Consider the following 12148-nt stretch of genomic DNA (forward strand, 5'->3'; position numbering starts at 1 on the left):
ATGTGTATGAGGCGAAGCCTCTCTCTCTATACTGCTGTTGCAGCAACACGTTCGTCGAATAGAACGTGGAGAATGTTTTATCAAGCAACTCTTTCTCGGTTACTTCCTCACCACAAAGTCTCATCATTGAGACTATCTTAAACAATACTGAATTGTATTCATCCACAGACTTATAGTCCATGAATCTGAGATTCTTCCACTCATGTTTAGCCTTTGGTAATAGCACCGTTTTCTAGTGATCATATCGTCGCTGTAAGCGGTCCAAAGGTCTAGTGGATTCTCCATGGTGAGGTACTGATCTTTTAGACCCTCAGTGAGATAGTGGCGTATAATACTTATAGCCCTGTACCGACTCTTATCAGTCTCATTGTTGCCCTCGATGATAGCATCACCGAGTTCCTTTGATCTCAAGTTAATCTTTGTGTCAAGTGCCCGTGGAAAATAGTTGTCTCCGGAGAGATTAAAGGCAGCATAGTCTAGGTTTGAGATTTTCGACATCTGAATCACATTATCATTCATAATTTAGGGTTTCACAATGTGATCATGTGGCCGCAAGGCAACCAATAATTTTTGGCCACAATCAAGTCTTATACAATCATGTTTCAAACAATCTAATCAACCATGGTGCGAACAATCATTAGATTCTATATGTGACAAATAGATCAGGCCACACGGCCATACAATTTTATGATGCAAACTATTCAAGTTTATACGATCTATATGTCATGTTGGTTGATAATTAAAACAAGACGAATGCAATTCATATTCAGTTTTATATGTTATGCAAACAACCTTAATCAATTGGTTTCAATTATGAAATCTAGGGTTTTGATTTAAACAATACTAGAATTCGATTTTAGCAATATGTGATCAAGGTTTCAAGGCCTTTAGGATTTAAATTCGAGATTCAGATTATACAATCAATCCATCAATTCTAAAACTCAGATCATCAATCATTCAATCAAGCAAGAACAATTTAAAATCGATTTCAAGCTTTAGGGTTTTAGGGTTTTCGATTCCAAGATTTAGGGTTTTTATAATTCAGATCAGAACAATCAATCAACATGTTCTAATAGAATCTATTTCAATCTAGTGATTATAAGATGATCAGTTTTAGGTTATACCAATTTTTAGGGTTTATCAAGAACACTGGATTTCCATAATAATGGATCAGGGTTTTAGGGTTTGATCATTATGTTCTTAGATTAATTGGTATACCTCTGTTTGTAGGGCTGAAACCGGACCACCAAAGAGAATGGATGAACCTCGAGCTGCACACGGACGGACACGAGCTGGCAGTCGTCGGATGTGAGCTGAACGGGACGAGACGCGTCTGCTTCCTATCGGGTTCGCGAGCTGCTTTCTATCGGGTTTGCAAGCGGCTGATCAGGATTGCGAGCTGGTTAATCGGGAACACGAGCTGGCTGTGATGCGAATGGAAGCTGAGGTCGTCTAGGATCAGGAACACCTTAGGGATAGAGCTGATCGGTTGTTGACGAGCTGGAACGCGAGTTAGGACGAATTAGGGTTCGTTGGGGTTAGGTTTAAAGTCGCCGACTAGGTTAGGGTTTAAGGGGTTGGTGATTTTAGCTTAGATTGCAGAGAACAATCGTGCTGATAACGTGTTGTAAAAGTATGGAATTTGTCTGTCTATTAGTAATGAATCAATGGGGTTCCTTTTATGAGGATTACAAGATAGAGATAAATGGAATGTATACAAATCCTAATCCATCTAAATTTAGAATAACTACAAATATAAGAAAAAGGAAATAGGGTTTCATTTTCTCCTAATCTAGTAGCCGCCTCTCTCTCTCTCTAAAGTCGGCCGCCTCTCTCTCTCCTCTCTCTAGGGTTTCAGCCATCTCTCTCTCTTCTAGGTATTGGGCCGGTTATGGACATTCATCACTTGGTTTATAACAAACAGCACATTTAAAAAACTCAAGCGCGTAAGTATACTCGCTTCTCCAAAATCGAACTCAAGCGACTCCGTAACCCTAACACTTCTCTGCATCAAAACGACGGTTATCTCAGCCATTGCTGCTCTCCGTCGCCTGCTCAGGCACGATTAAAGCCTCTCCTCCCTCCATCTCGAAGATCCCCTTGTGTTTTCAAGGAATGGCAGCTTTTTCAACCGGTTACGGCGAAGCTCGCATGCCAGCTGTCTCTCTTCCGTCGCAGTTCACGACTCCTGCTTCTGCGACTCACAATCTCGACTCCTCACTCGTTGATGCCATACATGACTCCTCTCCCGTCGATGCCGTCACTGATGTTGATGTTGTTGCTATTGTTGCTGATGGTGCTCAACCACCGGAAAGATCCGAACTTGAAGAAGAAGATGGGGAACAACTCGACGAAGCTGAGGGAACTAACTTCGTTAGGTCCTTGGGAGCGTGTTCCAAGCCCCTTCACTTCACTCCCCCTCCGACCCCTCCGGAACCTGCAACTCCAAGGCTAGGAGTCTCTGAGGCGGTTATGTGTCAGATAGATTCTTTCTGGCCAACGATTGGTGAGGCTATCATCAATGGTCCCAAGACTAAGAAGGGACACACATCGTTATCTGTACAAGCACCGCCACAACTACCGGTAAAAACAATTCCACCTCCGGCTCTTAAGGAAGATGGTAGCCTTCGATTCCCATGGGCTGCTCGCATGAACCAGTCCACTAGGAATCTCTTCTGTGCTACTGAACCGACTTATCGTCTAGATGGCACACCTCAAATGACAATTCCCTCTAAGGTACTTAGACTAGGACCGGAGAATAAGGAAGCATATGTCGTTGGACAGTTTCATAGGTGTTCAAGTCCTCCTGGAGGTCTTATACATGCAGTTCTAAATAGGTTATGGGGTCGGGAATGTAGGATTACCTGTCGGAAGTTAGAAAACTCGTCATTTTTATTCCATATTCCTCATGAAAATACTCGCAAATTGGTTATTCAACGGGGCGTGTGGCATGTTGATGATTGTCTACTTTTTGTGGCTCCTTGGAGTCATGTTGACTCTTTCAAAACACCTGAGATCTCGACCTTGCCAGTGTGGGTTACTCTTAAAAATATTCCAGATTCTTGCTTCTCTAGACTTGGCATCAGCCACATAGCATCGGGTTTGGGAGAGCCAATGCTTACTCACAAGCCTCGTTTAGATCCAACAAACATGGGAGAAGCTAAAATACTAGTTGAAGTGGAGTTGGATAAACCGTTCCCGAAGCTCATTGCACTTGATGACAAGCAAGGTAATATCTACTTGGTAGAAGTTGAGTACTCTTGGATTCCTAGTGCATGTGAAAGGTGTGGTGCACTTGGTCATAAAGAGAAAAAGTGCTTATTACCACCTCAGCCACATGATTCTGGTCCTATTACAAAGGAGACTCAAGTTACAAATGAAGAGGTTCCAATGGTGGACATTGTCAAGCTGCTGCAAAGCTCAAGCTCACCTACTACCCATCAAACACATGAGATTTCAAAAAAAGTCATTGGCCACCCTTCTGTCCGAGGGTGCATTTGCTAGTCCGATCACACATTCGCATGAGGTACACACTACCCCTTGCTCTCAGATTGATAACACTTTACCTCTATTAGCAGCCGATGAAGCTGCGCCAACTCAGTCACGTATTATGGAAGATATTCCATCACATTCTATCATTTTGGAAGGCTCTCAAGCTTCTGAAACTGAGCAAGCAATTGATCCTCATTCTCCTCTCACTCTAGATCATCAACGATTCCATATGGAGCCGGAAACTCCGCTTGCATATGGGAAAGGTATTGGTTTTGATGTGGTTGGAGACTCCTCTAGTTATGATATAACTCAAGGAGGAAGGACAATAAAACCAACACAAAAGGTTCAAGATATGGGATGGACAAGAATTAGTGGAAGAGGTAAACAAGGTCGTCGAGACCGAGGGAACTACAACCACTAGTTAATGTCTTATTTTGTCTTGCTTTCTTGGATTCAAATGTGAATCTTTATCTGAGGTCTTTTTAAACCCTTTTATTTATTGCAAACTTTATCAAACTTATGAGTGTATGTTCTTGCAGTTTAATTTGAAAGTCCTTTTTCGAAAAAAAAAAAATCAAATTCTCCTATTATTCTATGAAATCATTAAATGTCAATAAACCGTGTAACGTGTAAGACCAAAACAATTGTAGGCCATCTTTTTCAATAGAACAGCCCTGATCCATTCGTTTAGCATAGGTTAAGTTGTTGACCTTTAACATTTCATTTATACAGAGAAATAAAAGCAAGAGGCATGTTCCTTGCTTCTCTCTCTCTCTGTCTCAACGTGAAAAGTCATTCCTTTCTTCAATTTCTCTCTCCTTTATAAACCATCATTCTCAACTGTTCCAGTCTCACCATTAACCATCAACAATGGCTTCACCAACTTCATTTCTCTCCATCTTCCTCTGCCTCGTCGCCTTCCTCTTCATTACAGTCTCCGCAGATCCCGACATGCTCCAAGACCTCTGCGTTGCTGATCTCTCCTCTGGTAATAAAAACTTTATTTATCTCCATTCATCTTATCTTTTTTTTTTCTTGAATAATAATCTTTTTTTAACGAACTTTCAGGAATCAAAGTCAACGGCTTCCCTTGCAAAGACGCAGCCAACGTCTCCTCACTCGATTTCTTCTCACAAGGAATAGCAAACCCAGGTCTCACCAACAACACATTCGGAGCTTTAGTCACAGGCGCCAACGTGATGACCATCCCAGGACTCAACACGCTCGGCGTCTCCCTCGCTCGCATCGACTACGCGCCAGGCGGCTTAAACCCGCCTCACACTCACCCGCGCGCCACCGAAGTCGTCTACGTCCTCGAAGGTACCCTCGACGTCGGGTTTCTCACCACCGCCAATAGGCTCATCTCTCAGTCTCTCAAGAAAGGTGACGTCTTCGCTTTCCCCAGAGGACTTGTTCATTTCCAGAAGAACAACGGTCGTGTCCCTGCTGCCGTTATCGCTGCTTTCAATAGTCAGCTTCCTGGAACTCAGTCTCTTGGTGCTACTCTGTTCGGTTCTACGCCTCCTGTTCCTGATGAGATCTTGTCTCAAGCGTTTCAGACAACTCCGAGAATTGTTAGAAACATTAAAAGCAGGTTCCAGCCCAAGAAATGATCATTTCCAAATTTTCATTACCGGGTTTGTCAGGTTCTGTTTTCTAAAGGAATGATTTTTACTCATTTTTATTTATCTTGTGTAATAAAAGTGTTAACCAATAAATTCATCATTGAGTGTTCATTTGAGTTCCATTGTTTTAATGTATTATCTTCTGTATAATCAAGTTTTATTTTATTTTCGGGTTCAAAGTTGACTAGAAACAGGTAAGCTGATGTTGATCTTAGTTTAAGACTTCAAATATAATATGAAAGCAGGTAAGCTACTTAATCATATAATATAATCAACTTGATAGACTTACACGTATGGGCATAATAAAACTGATTAGTTAATTGATAAGATTCAAATCTTAAACTTCCCCCATGTGCTGCGTCTTTCAAAACCTAAATGTACATCATATGGCCAGCTAATTAGATCATTGTAGTTAATTAGCTAAAGCTAATTCTGTAAACAGAAGATTCTTGCAACATACTCAAGGTTCATACATTACCTTATACTCATAGAGTCCGGCTGCATTAACCTGGGGCATAGAGTCCGGCTGCGCTATTAAGCACCTCTGTATCAAGCAGCTACACTCCGAGAGACGATAAGCAGTCAGTAACATTTGAGTACATCATGAAAGGAGATTACCTGACTAGAGATATAGATTCATGTGTGAATTAGCTCATTTCTCATACATCGGTTTTAATGAATACATCATGAAACCAAAAACATTCGAGAGGAGATTAGTCATGCATCCACATTCACAGTTTGAGAACAGAGCTAACAGATGATGTAAATGGATGGATATGCAACGTTACTGAAAGTTAAAAAATGAAGACAAAGACAATAAGTAAAAAGTTACAAACAAAGAGAAACATTTACAAAACAATTGTTATTAAGTTTGGTTGGATGAGCAAGTATTCACATCATTATGTTCTTACTACATGTCAGCGAAGATTAACAGAAAGTAAAAGTCCATGTAATCGTTGGCCTTTCAAATCAACTATCTAAATTTTTTTTTTTTTAAATACCTATATATATTAAATCAACCCGTATAAACGGAAATTTTAGATCCGGTTACAAGCAAGTTTTATACAAAATTCCCAAAATCAAACTATTACATAAATTAGCTTCGCCCACCCAATAAACCCGGCACGTTCCGCTATTCTGCTTCTCATAATTCTTCAGAATTGGTTACCGTTCTCAGCCGTTAACGATAATCACAAAAATGTGAGGTTATCCTTGCTTCGGATACCGAGACTTCTCGTGTCGTTTCCGGAGTAGCTAGCTCCCAAAAAACTCCATACTTGCAACCATCTCTAAACATGAAGCTCCAAACGACAAATAGGGGAGAGTTTTGGGTACATACCAGAGCTTTGCTAATGCCACCAAAGCTGACTTGTACACAGCACCACACAGCACTTGAAACCGCCTCCCGACCGAACCGAAGCTCGCTACTGCTGCCACAGAACCTGTACACCAAATAGGCCTGACCTCCAAGCCACACACCAATACAAGAGAGCTCTAACGACTCACACGCAAATCAGCCAGCTACACTACCAATGACGAGTCAAGCAACCCTTCACCGGTACTGGGATGGTAGCTGAACACAAGAGAGACACCACCACGGAAGACCAATCTGTGACGTCTCTTGCCGTCTTCGAAAACCGAAGAAACGGAGAAGGTGACTCGCAAACTAATCCACTTGTGTCAATAGTGAACCAACAGATAAAGCACAAGAGCTCGACTCCAATAGAGAAACGGCCGTTAAACTAATGAAGTCCTCGAACTGATGACGTGATGATGAAGCCGGAAAGACAAGTGTAGAGCCGAGGAGAGCTTGAAACAGCCATAGACGACTGTGTAGGACTCAACTAGGCACTTCAACACGAGCCATATACAGCCATAGATGACTGTGGAGACTGAGTACAACCAACACCAGCGTAACCAACCTCGACTCGCCTCCGGAGAGAACCAATCTCCGAGTTGTCTTTGTTTCACCGCAGATGGAGACGAATCCCCACGACGCCGTAAGGGTTCCCGGCTCCACTCGAAGAAAACACACACCACACCGAACAAGAGCAGTAACGACGCCACTGCCTCACCGTAACGGCGAGCCAACTCACCACCACGAACATGGAGGCCTCGAGAGAAGATCTAGATTCTTCTTATAAGTAATAGTGGTGAGGGATGGAGGTAAACTATAGCCTCTCTAAACTTAAAGCCTTTTTTAGTATTCAAAATGTTAAACCCACAAGGAGGAATTCACATGGAAAAAAGCGGGAAGAACTGGTTGGTGTTAATTTAGGTTTGGTTGGTGTTAATAACTAAAACTAAACACTAAGAAAGCTTAGGGAAACTACTAAGTCAATATATCAAAAGGCTTTCATATAGGTGAAGTGGTCTCTTGGGTTACTAACTTACTATGTTGAGCATGGTTTGTTTCACCAAAGTTCTTGTAGAAGAACTGTAAAAATATAACGTAGAGAGAAACATATTCATAGTTATAGAAATAGAAATATTAATGGATACTTATGTATAATCAAGAAGCATAAAGATGATCCAAAATAAGAAAAGACATAAAATGAGTAACTTTGTTTGTTTAAAATCAATCCTTGCGACTCTGCAAAGCATCATCCAGATCAAGTTCTAACCCAACACGGTTCCTTATAGACGCAGCTGCATGAGAAGAGGTCGCTTTGTGCATCATCTCCAACGCCTGAAACCTTTCGGCATCAAACCTTTGGGTTTTCAACAACTTCCTCTGCCTCGAGAGAAACAATCTCTTCATAAGATCTTGATAAGTCGGATCACTCGAAGTTATCAAGAAGTAAGCATACCCCAAGATGATACTTGTCGCCGTAGCGAAGAACGTGATTGGTTCCATCACATCCCACGAGAACTCCCAGAAAGTTAGTCTAACGAAGAGACTGATCTGAACTATCGCTGTAGCCAGACCGAACCAGAGTATTTTCCTCACTTGTCTGTGAGCTAATACATCGATCTCTTCCTTCATGGTCCTCATCTTGTTGAACTCTTCCTTGATCTGAGCTTCCTCTGGAGTTTCATCCGTAGGGAACACTCGTCTGATCAGATCCACCACCTTCAAAAAATCAACACAAAATGGCGTGGTTAAGTGAGAAAAAAACAAAGAGAAACAAAGAGCTTTCTTGATTCGGACAGGACCTTGTCTGGATGAAGATAAACTTTGTCCCGGAAGATCAAGACGACGCCGGCATCGTCGAGGACGCGAGCGAAGACTTGAGCTTCGTCGGGAGATCTAACGAGACCCATTCCCTGAGAGGCTTCAAGAAGTGCACTGTAAGGGACGACGTCTCTCTCCGCGGTACCGACAAGCTTCTTCTTCATGTCTTCAAGATTCACCAGCCTCATTAGCTTCTTTGCCTCCGTTAGAGTGATCTCCTTCTTCTTTTGCTCCTCCTCGTCCGGTGATGTTTTGGCGGTGAAGCTCCTAAACCCACCACCAAGAAGACATGTCCTCGGTGAAGAAGAAGCTCTAAACGCGCTGGACAGTACAGTGCGCCTTATCACACTCATTGACCACATTTTCGCTTACTCACGATTCGAAGATCTGATTTCGCTCTAGAGTTGCGTGAATGCTAAGAAATTAAATATGCCTCGCATATCAAGAACTAAAAAGCCATGAGAAATGAGAATTAATAAAAAAATATATGTGTGATTTGATTCGATAAACAATGACTTAACGTATTCGATTTAATATTCTGAAACTCTTTTATATAGTCCATAACATTACATGATTAATTATGGAAATACAAGAAAAAAAGAAGAAGAGGAGAAGCACGAAGCCATTAACTATAGAACAGGTAAAGGAAACAAAAAAAAAGGTTTGGTGATAAATGAGCATTGTTGACAAAATCCACGATTTCAATATGATTTTAATTCTTTGTGTCGTGTGTATATTTATGCATATGCAGTAATGATTTTGGGTAGCTTTATTGAACTAGCTTTCTGACAAACAAAAAGTAAAAAAAGGAAAGATATTTGGGTGATAACCATCGTTGACTTAACATGGAGATATCGTCATTTTAGGGTTTGACTGATATTATTAGCATAAATCAGAGTAAAAATGAAAATGATAGGAAAAAATGGAAAAGAAAAAAATATTTTTACTCTAGTAGAATGTAAAGTAAACTCGAATAAATCAGAATAATGATTTACTCTAGAAAAGTTTTTAAATTGTACATGTCATTTCTAGGGTGTGACTGGTAATTAGTAGAGTAAAAAGGTGAAAAGAAAAAGGTGAAAAATGGAGAAAAAAGAGAAGTAAATGTAGAGTAAAAGTGGGAGTAAATTTTTCCTTCTAATTAATGTAGAGTAACATATATCCCTTCGCTTTTATTCTCTTTGGCGTAAATAGGTTGAAAACAAGTTTTACCAGATTGGTAGAAAATAGAGTAATTGAGCTGAAAATTTTGTTGCGCTACTTTGAGTATGATTGGTAAATAACGTAGTAACTCAGAGTAATAAAAGTAGAGTAATTAAGTGGAAAAGTGGCGGAGTAAATACTAAAGTCAGAGTAATTATTTTCTTCTTTAAAAACCAAGTGGGATGAAAGTAACATATTTACCTCTAAATCAATAGTAACCAGCGAGAATTTAATAAAAAAATATTAAATCTTATTTCGCTTGACTGGTACACATATGAGCTGAATTCAGAGTAATTGCTTTTTGGCTGGAATATTATCGCTATACACGACATTCAATCAAAGCCTATATTATCGCTATAAGTACTTTTCAATCGCACTCCTAGAGTAAATAGTGGTGGGATTAATTAATCTTACCAATCAGGTAAAAACATTTTTCCTCCTATTACCTTTGGCTAATGTTAAAAGAGAATAAAACACACTAATAAATTTACTCCAATTCAAAAGAAATTAAATGTATTTACTATAGATTACTCTCTCTCCTATTTTTTTTTTCTTCTCTTTTTCACCTTTTTCTGTCATTTAATCTACAATTCTCAATCACACTTTTAATTTCTTTTTGTGTATATCTATGAATAAATTAATGATAAGGGGAGCTTTATCTGAAACTACCTTTCTGACACAAAAAGAAGTATCCAACGACACTTCTGCGACCTGTCCTTTTCCTCGGAGCTGAGTTTTGCCGCGGAAATATATGCAGATCACGCTACCTCATTGGCACATGAACAACGTTAACTCATATAGTGTTCAGAGACGATCTTTTTGGATCAGGTGTTGTACTTGTAACTTTATTAAAACTTTCAGTTTATCAATATTTTTTTTTTTTGAAAAGTCAGTTTATCTATTACGCGCTGACTAATATCATTCCACGAGTGCATGAAAACTCTTGTTTACTTTTTCTTGTCAATAAATTTGTACTGCATAAAGGTGAAAATCAGTTGTGAAAGCTGTTAGCAAATGGCAAGAAAAAGTTCACATGACAATAATATAATGTTCATGGTAATACATATGAATCTTAGCATTTTGATTGCGTACATAAACAAAAACGCGCACACAAACAAAATAACTGGAGCTGGAGGCGATCTAAATCATGTACGACTATTTATGCATAGATGTACATATAATATATGTACCTGAGAGTTATTACAGTCTCTCTCTCTCTCTCTCTCTCTCTCTCTCGAAAGAACACTACCCTACAAGAAAACAGCGGTATTCTGACGGACATTCCGACAGATCTTCTTCCTCATTTCTCTCTTCCTCTCTCCGCCGAACGCCGAAGCTCTCTCGCGATTTCCGGCGAACACTATCTTCTCTCTCGCGATTTCCGCCCTAATCCTTCTTAATTTCAGTCACTGATCATGTATGAACCCTATCCCACTCTCTTAGGTTAGATTTGTTAGGTTTTTAAGTAGATTTGATGATTTTAGAATGATATTTATAGATTTTTGTTAGGGTGAATGGTAGGATTGTGTAAAATCGAGTTTGATTATGGTATTCACTTGATTTGGAATTCTTTTTTTAGTTTTTATTAATTTTGTGGTTATAAAAATCTAATTGATAATTATGTATATATAATATGAAAACGTTTTTTGTATATAAAATCTATTTTTTGCATTATAAAATCATTTATATATTTATTAAACATTTTTAATAACAATAAAACTTTTTGTGATTAAAAACTATTATTTGGGATTTTTTTTAAAATATATATATATATACACATATATATATATATATAATATAAATTTCTATATTTATTTAACATTTTTAATATTATTAAAACTATTTTTTGTAATTATTAAACATTTTTACTATTATTAAAACTATTTTTTGTAATTATTAAACATTTTTACTATTATTAAAACTATTTTTTGTAATTATTAAACATTTTTACTATTATTAAAACTATTTTTTGTAATTATTAAACATTTTTACTATTATTAAAACTATTTTTTGTAATTATTAAACATTTTTACTATTATTAAAACTATTTTTTGTAATTATTAAACATTTTTACTATTATTAAAACTATTTTTTGTAATTATTAAACATTTTTACTATTATTAAAACTATTTTTTGTAATTATTAAACATTTTTACTATTATTAAAACTATTTTTTGTAATTATTAAACATTTTTACTATTATTAAAACTATTTTTTGTAATTATTAAACATTTTTACTATTATTAAAACTATTTTTTGTAATTATTAAACATTTTTACTATTATTAAAACTATTTTTTGTAATTATTAAACATTTTTACTATTATTAAAACTATTTTTTGTAATTATTAAACTATTTTTTATTTATTAAAACTATTTTTTGTAAAACTATTTATTTATTTGTGATTAAAAACTATTTTTTAAATATGTTTTTTTATTTATTAAAACTATTAGAACTAATTTTTAAATATGTTTTTTTTAATTTACAGGTCTAATGATGATCAGACCCGGCCTCGACAGCGTCGTGGTCGTCGTGGTACGGGGAGCCAGTCTCGGGATTCCAGCCAGATTCAGGATTCCGCTTCGCCCCACAGCTCCTACCATACATCTCCCTCTGCTGCACCCGCTCCTGCTCCTCTCGCTCCCGCTGCTGC

General features: G+C 38.0%; 2 protein-coding genes across 2 annotated transcripts; one reads left to right on the forward strand and one right to left on the reverse strand.

Annotated features, from left to right (window-relative positions):
- Nucleotides 1-4204: 4204 nt before the first annotated feature.
- Nucleotides 4205-5282, forward strand: LOC106309566 (germin-like protein subfamily 2 member 1). The gene is made up of 2 exons (XM_013746618.1): nucleotides 4205-4480; nucleotides 4561-5282. The coding sequence occupies exons 1-2, from the start codon at nucleotides 4363-4365 to the stop codon at nucleotides 5103-5105; spliced, it is 663 nt and encodes a 220-aa protein (XP_013602072.1). The 5' UTR covers nucleotides 4205-4362; the 3' UTR covers nucleotides 5106-5282.
- A 2322-nt stretch (nucleotides 5283-7604) lies between these two features.
- On the reverse strand, nucleotides 7605-8735 carry LOC106310730 (calcium uniporter protein 6, mitochondrial-like). The gene is made up of 2 exons (XM_013747951.1): nucleotides 8274-8735; nucleotides 7605-8190 (listed from the first exon to the last, which is right to left on the reverse strand). Exons 1-2 carry the CDS (start codon nucleotides 8652-8654, stop codon nucleotides 7696-7698), a joined length of 876 nt encoding a protein of 291 aa, XP_013603405.1. The 5' UTR covers nucleotides 8655-8735; the 3' UTR covers nucleotides 7605-7695.
- Between the last annotated feature and the right edge of the window lie 3413 nt (nucleotides 8736-12148).

The sequence above is a fragment of the Brassica oleracea genome, chromosome C8 (assembly GCF_000695525.1).
Source record: "Brassica oleracea var. oleracea cultivar TO1000 chromosome C8, BOL, whole genome shotgun sequence".
NCBI classification, from domain to species: Eukaryota; Viridiplantae; Streptophyta; class Magnoliopsida; order Brassicales; family Brassicaceae; genus Brassica; species Brassica oleracea.